Source organism: Rattus rattus, chromosome 2 (genome assembly GCF_011064425.1).
Source record: "Rattus rattus isolate New Zealand chromosome 2, Rrattus_CSIRO_v1, whole genome shotgun sequence".
NCBI classification, from domain to species: Eukaryota; Metazoa; Chordata; class Mammalia; order Rodentia; family Muridae; genus Rattus; species Rattus rattus.
Genome location: NC_046155.1, coordinates 101,614,646 through 101,630,245, shown reverse-complemented (window position 1 = coordinate 101,630,245; position 15,600 = coordinate 101,614,646). Strand labels below are relative to the sequence as shown.

The 15,600-nt window shown below is 38.0% G+C and overlaps 2 protein-coding genes across 2 annotated transcripts; one reads left to right on the top strand and one right to left on the bottom strand.

The window, feature by feature from the left end:
* The first annotated feature begins 6,492 nt into the window (after nt 1–6,492).
* Nucleotides 6,493–7,458, top strand: LOC116894002 (olfactory receptor 51Q1-like). Its single transcript, XM_032895718.1, has one exon. It carries the CDS (start codon nt 6,493–6,495, stop codon nt 7,456–7,458), a length of 966 nt encoding a protein of 321 aa, XP_032751609.1.
* A 3,582-nt stretch (nt 7,459–11,040) lies between these two features.
* LOC116894001 (olfactory receptor 51I2-like) lies at nt 11,041–11,991 on the bottom strand. Its single transcript, XM_032895717.1, has one exon. The coding sequence runs from the start codon at nt 11,989–11,991 to the stop codon at nt 11,041–11,043; it is 951 nt and encodes a 316-aa protein (XP_032751608.1).
* Between the last annotated feature and the right edge of the window lie 3,609 nt (nt 11,992–15,600).

Here is a 15,600-nt window from a genome sequence, read left to right as displayed (position 1 = left end):
TGAGTCTCTGAATACAGTAATCATGGGACCTGGATTATTTCTTTGTTTGTTCCTTGACTATTTTGGTTATGCTTTGTTTTTTCTGTGACCTAGATCTGACCTTATTCTTGGCATGTATATAGAATGATATAAAAGGAGACGGAAGAAAAATAAAGGTGCTTCAGCACTGGCTGGAGTCATGTTATAATATTGTATAATTGTCTTTTCTTTAATCCTCACTTCCTTCCTTGAGACCCTGTTGACTAGCTAAACTGGCTTGGTCAATACCCCAATATCTGAGGCTGCTGAAACTTTGAGTCTCTTAACATAGATGTATGCCAAGCATATTTATTTTTTATTTAATATTCAGTAATTCTGTTTTATCTCTCCAAGCATAAAAAAGCACTTCAAATGATTATATTCCATATATGTGTATGTTTATATGTACATATTATATATACACATATGTATATATGTAATCAATTATATGCACCTTGGGTCTATTACCATAAAAACAAAAGAATCTTTTACAGTGAACATGTAAATCAACGCTTAATACCACCGGCTGGGAAGAAATGTAGATTAGATAGAGTCACACAATGTCAAGGGACATAGGACAGTTAATGGAGTGCTTGCTTAATGTTCATAAAGTCCTGTGTTTACAGTCTCCTGCACTTTATAAAATGGGGTTTGGTGGTGCAAACTTATAATAACAATTTGAGAAGCAAAGGCAGGAGAAGCAGAATTTTAGGGTCACCTTCAGCTACAAAGAAAAATTTATACCAGTCTGTATTACATAGAACCACCTAAATACTTAAGAAATAAATGAAATTGCACAAAACTCCACAGTCAGATGTCCCTAGGTTACAGTTGCCACAACCCCTTCAACCCTAAATAGATAGCCATCCTTTGTCAGGGAAAAATTAAGTATGTCATATTCAATGACTATTTTATGCAGATCACTGTAAAGGGAGACTCATTTTCCTCTCATGCTGTTTCCTATTGAGAATGTATGATGTCATTGATTGATGTTTAATGTATGTGTATGTCACTGAGGTCATTCATAGTAGGTATGTGAAAAGCTTTGGCATATATTTTTATATCCCTATTTTTCATTAATTGAATTCTGATATATATGTTTCCAGGGTACCTGTTTCTGTATAAGTCATATAAATAATATTGTAGTCAAAAGTTACTGATGTATGTGTCAATTTTCATGTAGTTAAAATTCTCATTCATTTATGTCCATTTTCATATAGTCAAAAGTTCTTGAACATGTGTGTCAATTTTCATGTGAGTAAATGCATTTGTACATGTAACTTCTTGAGAAGGAATTGCTGAGTAAAGATTTCTGAAAACTTGACCTTTGGTAGGCAAAGCATTGCCATTACCCCACCCAAGATGCCATGCCCATTTATTTGCCAACCAGATCTTACTATTCTTAGGTTTTGCTCATACAACAAATACAAAACTGCCTCTCACTTTTATCCCACTAGTGATTGCTCTTTACATATAAGAACTATGTAGACATCATTTTTATTTTATACAAAAAGTCTCTTCACGCCTGAAGAGAGATCCTACCTTCCTGAGAGAAAGCAATGTGTACCCTGTGCCGCAGCTATTCCCTAAGAACACTGGGAAGGGACAACCCATTTGCCTAAACACTTGTGAATCTCCCAGAAGATCTGGACAGCTCTTAGTCTAGTTGTGTTCATGACATGACCAGTGTTAAAGGGTAACTGATTTCCAACAGTGGACAGTCTTTAAAACCAGAATAAGAGGAAGACTAGAAGTCATGGAAACAAACCTCCATTAGAATATGGACTAGGTCATTACTAAACCTCAGAGGAGCATCAATCACATTGCCAAGTGACAGCTTCTCATTTTATACACATAGAACGCTTAAGGAATGTAACTGAAGACTGTGTTTGCTGCCACTATTCAGTTGCCTTTGTCAAGCTAGGAGACTGCATTCATTGAAGATAAACTATTTTATTTACTTTTTCACATCTTTATAACTTCAATCCATGTTTTCTTTGCTCTAAACTTGCTTTGATAAGCAGGCAGAATATGAATTCACATAGATAATTTTTGCACTTCAAATTTAAACTTGAATGACAGGAGCTTTTTTCAATAAATTGAACATACACTGAGGTTCAAAACATTAGACTTTCTCCTAAGGAGCCCTGGCATGTATATGACTTAAAATTAAAACTCTATCCTTGACCCCTATTGTAGCCCATCTTTATAGAACATTGTGCTAATTTTAAAGAGAACGTGCTTTCTAACCATAGCCAAAACTTGTGCTCTCACATCTAGGTGTTCATGTTTCCATATTCACAGTGCAGTGCAAAAACATCTCTTGAACAAGAGAGGCTTTCTGATACTCTCCATTGAGGACTGAGGTCTGAGAGCACAATCCACATATGCTTGTAAGATCCTCGGGAGATCTCCCCATGGGATTCCTAGATTTGAGCCTGGGATTGACAGTAACATAAAAACCACATGCAGACATGAAACAGAGAACAAATCCTGAAGACCACTGAGAGAGCACAGTGAGTATCAATGAGGCTGGACTCCTCCTGAAATGAATAGTAATAAGATGGATAGTAATAAGAGGAGAAAAAGCTGAGAGACAGAGGATATTCCATAGACACAAGATGATAGAATTAAGCAGACCTGTTTAAGAGGTATGTCACGGAAGGCGGGACTGGACAGAAATGTGGCAGGTAGAACACATGAAGCAATTTACATGGAGATTTATCACACACTATCACTGATGCTAAAAGTGGCCTAGGTACCTCTAATTCCATGCTTCATGGAACCTGTGTGTGATGGCCTGTGTCATCAGAATCTTGCCACCAAGAAAGGGGCTTTCATTGGATGACATTGCACTTACTCCCCTATGATGCACCCTACTGTGACCATCTTTTCTGTTCTACAAAAGGCTTATCAAATGTCTCTGAAAGAGATGGATTCTAGACAAAGACAATAGATGAAGGAATGAACAGAAATCGGCAAGCACCCTGTGGGGATTGGATGTTACAGTGTCCCCTAAATGAGTGCTTGTCAGTTAAGGACAAGCTGATGGTAAAGAAACAGTTCTGTGAGTTACTCAGTCCAGACGTGAGCACACAAGAACAGAGTAAAGAAGAAGCAGGACTAGAAAGGGCATGAAGAGCTAAATAAGCAATCCTACAAGCAAGCAGGCATCATTTTCTCTCCTGGTAGGATTGGCCAAAGAATTGACCCATGTGCAGAATTACTCAATAGACTATTATGTGTTTTATGTGCAGCAGAGGAAGAATATTGCCACATTTTACCAATACTAAGCCTAGTTCTCTGCTCTTTCCTCCTCCTCTCTCTTCATTCTATGCTTCCATCAGTCTTTGTTCCTTCTTAATATAAATTCACTGGCTTTGGGTATACCTCTAGGTGTCACACATACATGGATACACATGCTCAAATACATGTACTCACTTGCAAACCTGTATTCACACACACTCACAAATTTGTAGACACACACAAATATATTCTCACCTTCAGAAAGTGTGCTATCCACTAATTTAATCCTTTTTCCAGAGGTCCTTCTTCCCATGGCACCTCTGCTAACACTTGTGCTAATGGTGTCTCTCCTTGGTTTAAGGTCTTGTGAAATCTCCATTCTCTTTACAAGGCATTGGATTTCACCCCCTTTCTGGCTCAATTCCCATTATACCTACAACCAGGCCCACCTCTGTAGGACCACAGAGGATTCATATTCATAGCATATGCTGGTGTCCCAACTTAACCCTTTTTCCACCCTTTCGAATTGCTACTCAAACTACAGAGAACCTACTAGACTAATTTCCTTAAGATTTCCTGGCTTTCCATACCATATTATCTGCCATATTCAGGACCTTGGTATGTGTGTGTGTGTGTGTGTGTGTGTGTGTGTGTGTGTGTGTACACGTGCACACATGCTTGTGCAGGCACACACAATTATAACATGGAAGTTATATATTTCACGGTTCTCTCCTGTTCTCTGCCATCCCCAGTGACTACTGGCTTACTACACAGACTATCCTGGTTGTATTTAACTACAACACCATCAAACATTCTACATATGAGGCTACATAGAAGGTTTTCAAAAGAAATCACTGTAGAAATTAAGGTATACACTGTCATCTCAGAGAGTTAACTTTCAATTGTTCATAAAGCGTATGGAAATCAAACAATGAGCCTTTTGAACTTGGCATTCTATGGTCTTCTCCATAGAGCTTGTCACTCTCAGTGTTTTTCATTGAGCTCTAATATCTTATAAATATAAAACTTTCAAAATGGAATATATTCCATTATGACTATTTGCACTGACCAATCAAAGCAAGCAGAAATATAAAAACAGAGGGAAAGATCATATACATTTAAAAAGAAAATATGTCTAGCATCTAGAAGAACGAAAAAGATATTGAGTCTACATCAATCTCTATTCAAAAGTGCCTGGGAGTCAGGTGGTAGTGGTGCACACCTTTAATCCTAGTACTCCAGAGACAGAGAACAGGAGGATCTCTGTGAGTTCAAGGCCAGGCTCTTCTATAAATTGACTTCGAGGACAGCCAGGTTTACACAGAGAAACTATGTCTCAAATAAATAAATAAATAAATAAATAAATAAATAAATAAATAAATAATCCTGAGTCCTCACTGTTCTCAAATCAGGCTAGATAGCCTTAAGAATCCAACATGCTTTGCTTAATTCCTGGTTGGGTGAACAATCTTGTCCTTGCAAAGTACTCAGGGATGGAGGGTCCAACATGATTCATCTCAGATTTCTTTCTTTTACAGTTTTACAAATGATAAACACATCTGTAATTTAAATGCTTTTCTTCAAATGTTTTCTAAGTTGTTAAATATTAATAATGAATCTATTAATGTGGATTATTAATACTTCATACTAGGAGATCTTAAAAAACCTTAGCTATGGTCACTTGTCTTTTGATTTATGGTTTATGGGCATTCTTACTCTTTACTGTTCTCTTGGTAATTCTCACTGGTGTCTTTAACTTCTGCATAATTTTCTATCTTATGAAAATTTCATTTCGAAGTATTTGCCTATATTTATTTTTTTATGGAACAGTTTCTAGATTTTAAATTATATTAACTTAAAGGGAAAAACTTGTAAATATTTTAATTCTTTTTTCCTCATTGAAAGAAATTCGTTTCTGTTTTTAGTCTTTTTCCTATTTCCACCAATTTTATGTTGCTGCTGTTGTTGTTGTTGCTGCTGCTGCTGCTGCTGCTGCTGCTGCTGCTGCTGCTGCTGCTGCTGCTGCTGCTGCTGTTGATGTAGCTACTACTGCTCAAATTCTTAAGTGAGTTTTCCCAGAGTTGTAAAGTTGGCAGTTATGGATCTCTTGGGGGACATGAGGTAATATAATTGTAAGAAATAATTAAATACTTGTGGGTTCCTGATAAACATATCCATTTTTATTCATTGAACATTCCAAAAATTAAGACCAATTCATTGGTTAGATTTACAGAATAAGATTTGTATTCATCCTCTAGAGGCAGTGTGGAGCCCTTTGAGACTCCTTAATCTATCAAAGCTCTCCAAAGCTGCTCATTAATTCTTCCCTCAGACCACTACACCTTGGCTTCACTTCCCATTACTCTACTAAGGCCAAAATGGCTTTGTAAGTGTTTCTTTTACAGAAACATCTGAAAAGTTGTTTTTACACAATGCCCATTTCTTCCTCTTTCAGTTGTATTTAATTACTAAATTTTAGATTTCCTTACAAATAGATTTTAACTAAACTATCTTAATTTTCTTTTTTCTCCTTTAGCTGAAGTTCTGGTCTGCATTATCACGTTAACATCTAGATTCCATCTACATGCAAACAATTAGAAGTTCCAAAGACTTCTCACTGTATCATTGGGCATTCATCTATGAATCAGTCCTTGTGGACTGTACCTATGAATATTAAACTCTTGACACACAAGGCAAACCTAGGATGTTACTTCCAGAGTTCATTCCTACTCCTGTGCTCCATAAAAGAAAAATTATCATTATACTTCACACAATTGCTGAAGCAAGATACCTGGAAGAAATCTTGGTACTTTCCAATTTAAACACAATTCCATCTGAGTAAATGTCACAGAGCACTAAACAAATCATCTTTCTGTGATATTGCTCAGGTAGAAGAGAGACAAAAATTTTGGTTTTCCTTGTTTGCTTGTTTAAAATTCTAATAAGATCAATTTCAGTTAGCAAAAATGTATGTATGTACAGGTACATATGGAAGAGTCATCAGAGTATATCCTACCAGAGAAAATATAGAGCTACTTTTTAAAACACAGCTGAAGAAATACAAGTTGAAAGAAATGAGTTTGTCTTGAATAAAAATCTATAGGAGAAGAATCCTCAGTGTTCACATGCTGGCTGTTGAATAACTCTATTGAATTTCTCAGGAGGAATCTTGAATGAATAATGATATCATACTGATACTGTTTTTAATGTGTGTTTTACAGATTCTGTATGTTGCATCCATCAAGCATGTCAGAAGTAACTAACACTACTCATGATCCTTTCTACTTCATCCTCACGGGCATCCCAGGATTTGAGGCTATCCATCTCTGGATCTCCATCCCCTTCTTCTGCCTCTACACCATTTCCATCATGGGCAACACCACCATCCTCACCGTCATCTGCACAGAGCCATCTCTCCACCAGCCCATGTACCTCTTCCTCTCCATGCTGTCCCTCACTGACCTGGGCCTCACTCTCACCACACTCCCTACTGTCATGCAGCTTCTCTGGTTCAACATTCGGGAAATCAGCTTTGAGGCCTGCTTTGCACAGTTATTTTTCCTCCACGGGTTCTCCTTCATGGAGTCATCTGTTTTATTGGCCATGTCCTTTGACCGTTATGTGGCCATCTGCCGCCCACTCCACTATGCCTCCATCCTCACCAGTGAGGTCATTGGTAGAATAGGGTTGGCCATCATTTGCCGCTGTGTCCTGGCTGTTCTTCCCTCCCTTTTCCTGCTCAAGCGCCTGCCCTTCTGCCATTCCCACCTTCTTTCTCACTCCTACTGCCTCCATCAGGACATGATTCACCTGGTCTGCGCTGACATCAGGGTCAACAGATGGTATGGATTTGCTTTGGTCTTGCTAATTATTGTATTAGACCCTCTGCTCATTGTACTCTCCTATGCACTTATCCTGAAAAGTGTCCTGAACACAGCCACTTGGGCTGAACGACTCCGGGCTCTCAACAACTGTTTGTCCCACATACTGGCAGTCCTGGTTCTCTATGTACCAATGGTTGGCGTGTCTATGACTCACCGCTTTGCTAAGCATGCCTCTCCACTGGTCCATGTTCTCATGGCCAATATCTACCTGCTGGCACCTCCTGTGATGAACCCCATCATTTACAGTGCAAAGACCAAGCAGATTCGCCAGGGAATCACTCGACTTCTCTTCCAAAGAAAGGTTCACTGAAGACTGATATTGATGTTGAAAAGACTAATTTTATATAAGTAACATGGGGTCAAGCATAAACATTACTGCTATAAAGTTGTGCATAGTAAGCATAGTAAGAATGTGAAGTGGAATATTTGCTTTATAGATATTCCCAGCTAATACAAGAGACATCATTGGTTGACTGGAAATTAAAAGAGATATTTTTAAGGTTTAGGTTTGCTTTGCTCTAACCACTTGCTTTTGAAATGAAGAAAAGCATTTTTAAAATATAAAGGTATTCTTTTTCTTCACAGTGTTTTGAACATTTGGAAAAGTACATGATTTTATTTTACAAACTCAAAATTCTTATAAGGTATAAACACGCTCACTGGAGCTCTAGCTTTTGCATGTCTCTTTCTTTTTTGGTGTGAGTTAGTTGACTATTTTTATTTTAATCATTTACATTTCAAATGATATCCCCCCACTTGGTTACCAATCCCCCATCCCATCCACCATCATCCCCTCTCCTTTGCCTCATGAGGATACTCCTCCACCCATTCTCCCACTCCTGCCTCATCCCTCTAGTATCCCCCTATGCTGGGGAATCAAGGCCCCCTCCCTCCTGGTTGATGTCAGGTAAGGCCATCCTTTACTACTTGTGAATCTGGAGTCCTGGCTCCCTCCATGTATATTCTTTGGATGGTGGTTTAATCACTGGGAGCTCTGGGTGGTCAGTTACTTGATATGGTTCATCTTATGTTTTTGAAATCCCCTTCAGTTCTTTCCCTACTTCCTAGATCTTCCATTGGGGTCCCTGGGCTCAGTGCAATGGTTAACTGTAAGGATCTGCATCTGTACTGGTCCGGTGCTGGTAGAACCTCTCAAGGAACAGCCATATTAGACTCATTGATAAATGCATTTTAGACCAAAAGCTCAGAATACTCCTGAAATAACCCACAAACATTATGTAGCTTAAAAAGAAGGAAGATCAAAGTGTAGATGTTTCAGTGTTACATAGAACAGGGAACAAAATAATTACAGGAGGGAGCGTGAGGGAGTGACCAAGGATGGAGAGAGGAAGGTGAAGAGAAAATGGAGGGTAGGAACAGATATTGGAGGTGACAGGAGAGAACTACAAAGGATCAGGAAATTCAATAGAAAATGTAGCAGAAAGGAATGAGGAACTGGGGACTAGGTTAGTCACTAAAAAGTCCCAGACTCCAGGAAAGCAAGAGACTCCCAGGAGCCAATGCTGATGACTTTAGCCAAAATACCCAATGAACGGGAGATACAACCTGTAGAGACCACCTCCAGTAGATAGGCACAACTCTAAGTTGAGGTATGGCGACTACCCAAAGTACCTCAAAAATTTTAACCCAGTAATGTTCCTTTCCAAAAGAAAAACAGGGACAAAAAATGCAACAGAGACTGAAGAGTATACCATTCAGAGATTGCTCCACCTAGGGACCCATCCCATCTGCAAACACCAACCCACCACACTATTGCTGATGCCAAGAAGTGCTTGCTTCATGTTTCAATACTAAATGCTAGAATTTAATTAAATGCAAGAGTTTATATAATTTCTACCCAGAGTAATGGAAAAAACTTCATGGACTAGGAAACCAATTAAAGAATAGCACACAAATATTGATGGTACATGGAAAGACAAATTAACACTACATATCAAGACTGAAATGAAATATGTTTGAGAAGCTAGGAGTTTGTGAAAATATGAGTGCAAGGAACAGTTCAACAAATTCCAAACTGAGTTCATGTAAACTGTGTGCTCTGGGAAGTAACAGAAGAACACTGATGTCACTTTCTTGTTTGGGTTATCAAGCTTTCTATAATTAACATGTACTAGAGAATGAGAAAGTAAAGTGCAGGCTGACCTAGATCTTGTGTATTAACAAATATTTATCTGGAATCAAAACCCACTTACCTAACTAAACAGATCAGTTCCTAACCAGATTTTTAAATGTAATATATACATTTTAATGCTTATATTATTTACATAAATTATATAATGAATGCATTTTTCAATTTTTAAAAATCATTACTTTTATTTTTGAGATTATTGTTTTATCACTCTGCCCTTCTCTTTCATTCCTTCAAACCCTCCTATATACTTGACTTGCTCTCTTTCAAATTCATGGGCTCTTTAAAAATAGCACAGGATAGTTATTTTGGAAACACATATTTAAATATGCATGTGCATTTTGTCACATATATTTATAATAGAATAAACATCAAAATAATTTTAAACACAAAAATATATTTCACAGTCAAAACTTGGTTGAGACAACAATTTAAAAAACTAGTTAGTAGCAACAAATGCGTTGATGTAAATTCTGTTAAAGAATGTTCTCAAATCACTGACATCATTATTAAATCATTACAAATATAGATGCATGAAAAGTATAGTAAGCTGTTGTAAACCTGCTGTAATAACTCTGAAGGCGAGCTCTTGCCAACTACCTACATTTATTCTAAAATATAAACTATCAACCTAAAAATATTGAAGCTAGGCAGATTTGTGTTGTCTTGGAGAAGGCATGAATGAAATTTTTATAATTTCTGTTTCAAACAAAATAAGTACTTCAAAACATTGTTCGGTGTAGGTGACTGGCGAACTAAATAAATTTGGGGGAATACTCGAAATAGAAAATATTATCATTTTAATTGGAGCCCTTGAGGTGAGAGAGGCTAAGGAACTGGTACTAGAGCTAGGAACATAAGGGACTGCAGTTCAGTAGGTAAGAGTGTGGTCATCCCCATTTCATGATGCTTTCTATTAAACCACAGGCAGAAGGAAGATGAAACAATTGATTCTATGCTGAGAGAAGAAGTCAGGAAAGAGAACCGAACATACTTCACAGCATGCTGAAGCTGATGTAGGCTGAGGGAACATAAAGGAGGAAGGGGGAAGAAAGAATATCAACAGATGATGCCTGGGCAGCTGCAGCTGCTCATATTTTACTGTATGCCCAAATTGCAATCATTCAGTCAATGTACAGCCCAGAGTCTTTAGAAACACATGAAATCTAGATGTGGAAACTACTGAATAGAAGGGTTGGATGAAGAATCAGTTACTTATATAGCAATGTGTCTTCAATAATAGGTTATCATACAATTTATTGTTTAAACATGTACAGCTTTCAGAGTGAAATGGGGTTCTTTCATAATGAAGGTTAAAGCCATGAATATCTGGTGGCAAACAAAAAAGTATACAAATTCAAAGGGACATTTCCAGAATCACTATCCTTAGAGATGTACTTCATCCCTAAGAATTTCATAAGAATGAATTTTTATTTATTTTCATTTAAATATCATTAAATATCAAAACTTATGTTTACTAACTATTTTGTAAGATTTGGGGTGGAATAAGGGATGGATTTACTATTCCTACATTGAACTAGCATATCTGATGAAGAAGAAAAGTTGGACATGTATGTACATATATACCAGTAAAATTTAAGATATAAGTACGACATTTATCATTCAGAATCAATCTTGTAGTGATGTTTTGCATTTCTCTCTTCCTAACAGAAAACGTCCTGTGGGAGAATTACACCCAGAGTTTATAGACTCAAGAATAATCTCTGCCTTCTGAGTTTGTGTTCAGATCAATCCCTTTTTGCAGGAGAACAAATTGGCAATTCCCTGTTGGATTGGACGGGTCTTAACACTATATATGATGGGATTGAGCACTGGTGGCACAAACAGATAGATGCTCGACATGAGTGTGTGGACCATTGGTGATGCATGCTTGGCAACACGATGCATCACAGACACACCAATCATAGGCACATAATATATGAGCACTGCACAGATGTGTGACACACATGTGTTGAGTGCCTTTTTCTGACCCTCACCAGATGCAATACCCATCACTGTGTAAAGAATGAACCCATAAGAGACCACAATGAGCAGTGAGTCCAGCCCAAATGTGGCCAGAACAATGGCCAACCCCAGAATGCTGTTCAGCCTAGTATCTGCACAAGGCAGTTGGATCAAGTCTGAGTGGAGGCAATAGGAATGGGAGAGAATATTTATATGACAATATGGTAGCTGTTTTAAAAGGATTGGAAGTGGGACCATGAGTGCAACACTCTTTAGTGTAATACCCAGACCCATGGATATGATCCGAGGCAGACTTAGAATGGCTGTATAGCGCAGAGGATTATAGATGGCTACAAAGCGGTCGTAACTCATGGCCAACAGGACTCCTGATTCCATGCCAGAGAAAGTGTGAATGAAGAACATTTGTGCCAAACAGCCATCAAAGTCAATTCTATAGGCATCAAACCAAAGAATGCCCATAACAGTGGGCAGTGTGGACACAGAGACTCCCACCTCAGTAGTGGCCAGCATGGAGAGGAACAGGTACATTGGCTCATGGAGAGCTGAGTCTTCCTGAACTGCTGCCATGATTAGGCTGTTGCCCACAATGGCAACCATGTACATGATGAAAAAGGGAATGGAGAACCAGCCATGTTGGGCCTCCAGTCCTGGAATTCCAGTCAGGAAGACAGATAGGAGGTCAAGACTTTCATTGTTCTCTGCTCCCATGACACCAACAGTAGAGGTAAGTTTTCACCTGCATTTGAAACAAACTAATGTTAGCTCAAACCCTTTGAGTCACACTTATTAACATCAACTATAAAAGATGAAGTAAGGAGGTGAGAAAGCTAGTGGGTGAAGTAACATAGCAGATGTTCTCATCTTTCTCCGTAGTCCCCTGAGTCCCCAATGCTCACATGTTGCATATCAAAGAGTCATTTCAGATTTCTCAATCTCATGAGAAATTGCTGTTTTGTTTGTTCACTTATAAAATGAATGTGTACTATTCTCACACTCAATGTGTATAAGGTAGAGAATATTGTTATTCAGAGCTAATGTTTCTGGTTTTCTAAGGTGGTAAAACTGAATGCCACTGTGATCTAGGGTAGTCATCACAGAGTTGAATTGTCGCTCTATAACTGCAAATCTGTAACTGCAACTGTAAATCCGAGGAGACCAGAACCCCTAGGCAAGCAATCACACCCATGGGTTCTCACTCTGTCCAGACAAGATACATTGATTAAATTGAGATTCTGACTTTAGAAAGGTGAAGATTAACATTTTGGGTGAAAATGCAAATGTACAGCCTACCTCTGAATGGAAAGCGTAGCTCAGTAAACCTATCAATGATGCAGTGCTGTGAAATGAGGTTTGACCCAGAATCCACGAACTGAGTAAAGATGTAGATAAACAGCTCAATTGGCCATCCAGGGACTACTCAAAGCTTTTACTAAATTTAGAATTATGTGATGTGGCTTGATTAAATGTAACCTAATGAATGGAGGACAATATAGTAAATCAGATATATAATGAAAGAAATGAGAATAGTAGATGAAATGACACATATAATTTATATGCAAGCTGAGTAAATCCCAGTCATGTATTTAGTCATTCACAATAGAATAGATGTATACAGCACAGCTTCTGTGTGAATCCTCATGATTACCCATAATTGACATAAAATTGTCCACATATCTGAAGAACTTTTAGGACTGCTCTCCTGGACAGATGAGCAGTTAGAGCCACATAGAGCCAGCTAAGGGAATGTGAAAAGCAATGACCTTGCAGAAAAGAGCTAGGCAACAGGAAGTCTGGCCAGAGCACCAGCTTTCCCAGTGTTTGCAGTCTTCCTCCAGAGCTCTGGTGAAGTCACACGCAACTCATCTTGCGTTTTTTCTAAAAAGACAAACAGCTCTCCTGACATGTACGCATCTTAATGCCTCTTATTCATAAGTCCTCTTGTTTCTATTTACACATTACATTCTCAACCTTTATTACATATTAATATTGAAGAATCTTCATGGTTCAGCTAACATCCCATGCCAACTGAATTATATACAGGATATAATTACCTTCATTTCCTGGGTGAATGTAGCAGGTGCCTCATTCTTACACCATGCAATGGCAATCTTTTACACTGCAATGACACTTACAAGCAACCCTCAAATCACCATCCATTCCCTGGTATTTCAGTCAGCTTTCATTCTGGATTGCAACACCGCACACTTCCTTGTTTTTCATCATCTGCTGGCCTCACTCTTCCGCATCTGCCTGGCCCTTTAAGGACACTCGAATATGCTCATGACGCTCAAGATCTCACCCACAAATGTAGCCTAGAGAAGCCATTAGTTTTATACATTCTTGGAGTCCAGTTAGACCAGTTTATCTAATGGAAGCCTGAAGTCAGTAATTGAAAAAAAAATTCTCAGTCTAAGAAAATGCAATAGATGATCGTCCTTTATATATTTCTTCTCTTTGTTATGTGTTATTTTGTATCTGCTTAACTTACAATAGTTGCACTTATATGTTTTATTGGTAATCTCCCTATGACATCTTGCTACCAAACTGTCATCCACAGTCTACTCAATTACACTCAGTAATTAAATGTTTACTGTACCCTAAAACCACTGACTTCATCCCATCTTATTGTCTTATAGAGAAATGTCTTCTTCTAGGTTAGAAGATCCATAAAAACATTAATCTTAATCTGTGACTATATATTTTCCTGTGTCTTTGTTTAATATCTATATCTTCTACTAGACTGGAACTCCAACAGAAAAAAGGGAGAATGCTCATTTCGTCCAATAAATCCTAAAAATTGCCTAAGATAAATTCATGGTAGATTTGTGTAAAAATGCCGGATGAATAAGTAATTGAAGATTTAAACATCAACTAGAGTTCCAATGTGGAGCTTTATAATTCCTTCTTCATATTGCTCATAGTAAATGACTTTGTCTACGTCTCTAAGTTTCTGACTTTTAACACTCAGGTTTTCTTGCCAAGATTCCCACTGGTCAATAAATTTAACACAAATCAATAACATGGTACACAGTTTGAACAGTGACAGGTTTTCATAATACTTCGTTAGCATAAATAAAAAGTTATCAATCCTAACCTTTATGGTATTTTATAGGACATTCTATATTCTGTTTACCAGTGACATTCTTGCTTCAGCAGCAGGCTATAGTATGTATAACACACTGGGACAATTATTGTTTATAATGTTTTACTCAGCAATATGCTTCACATCCTTGAAAACAAGTATTTGCTTCTATTTAAAGCCTGTATTCTCGAGTTCACATATTGTCCACGTAATGACTCTCCTTCAAAGTTACCTTCCTAATACTTTACAGATTCCTGCATCACTCTTAGAACAGTCTACAGTTCAGAACTGTGGCGTTCTGCAATTGACTGTTTTTATTTTGCTCTAAAATATTCAAGTGCTGTTGATTTCCACATAGGGAATATTCCCAAAACATTATTCAGCTTTCTTATTCTGAGAATCCCATTCTTTCCTATAATTGGTATCCAGTTTTCTTTAGGAAACCTTACCATGGTCTCATTGGGAGCTGGGAGGCAATGCTGGGCTGGCTACAAGGTTTATACTCAGGAGGTGTATAATTGCCAGATTCTTCCTTTGCTTTGGCTTTTGTTTTGTTTGTTTGTTTGTTTTTTATCATTTGTATTATATAGTGCTGTGTTATCTGACTAGATGTTAAAACCTGTGAATGTGTCTTCCATGAGAGTGTTTGGAAAAGCTAATGAAATTCAATAAAAAAGTTGACTTCATAACCAGTCACGGTGGTGTGTGTCTTTAATCCCAGCATTTCGGAGGGAGTCAAAGGTAAGCTGATCTCTGAGTTCCCAGCTAGTCTGGTCTACATTGCAAGCTCCCGGGACAACTATGTAGAGACACCCTGTCTCAAACAAAACAAAACAAAATAAACAAATAGACCTCATAACCCACCCGTAATAAAATGATTGACACACATTGCATTTGTACTTCTGTCCTCCCCGTTGGAGTCTGAGCTCTTTGAGGTCATGCTTCTGCCTGACCAAGTACCTCCACTGTACTTTCTGTGACTGTGATTCCAAAGCGTACTTTTGGAAAACTAAAAAGTGTACTTTTGGACAGAACTTCTGATGTGATGCTCAGTCAAAACTGGAAGTCTGGGTTCCAGACAGTCATCAAAATGACAAATGTCATAAGGAGAGCTTTGGAGAATGGAGGGGACCTCGTAGAAATGAGTAGGTTCAAGGATGAGAGGAGAAGATAAAAGGCGGGATAACAGGAAGGTAGTTTGAAGTTCACGTAAGGAACGTTTTCCCCAGAGTTAA

What these genes read in the sequence shown, in the direction of transcription:
- LOC116894002 (XM_032895718.1), top strand. Translation starts at nt 6,493, where the DNA reads ATGTTGCATCCATCAAGCATGTCAGAAGTAACTAACACTACTCATGAT.
- LOC116894001 (XM_032895717.1), bottom strand. Translation starts at nt 11,991, where the DNA reads ATGGGAGCAGAGAACAATGAAAGTCTTGACCTCCTATCTGTCTTCCTG.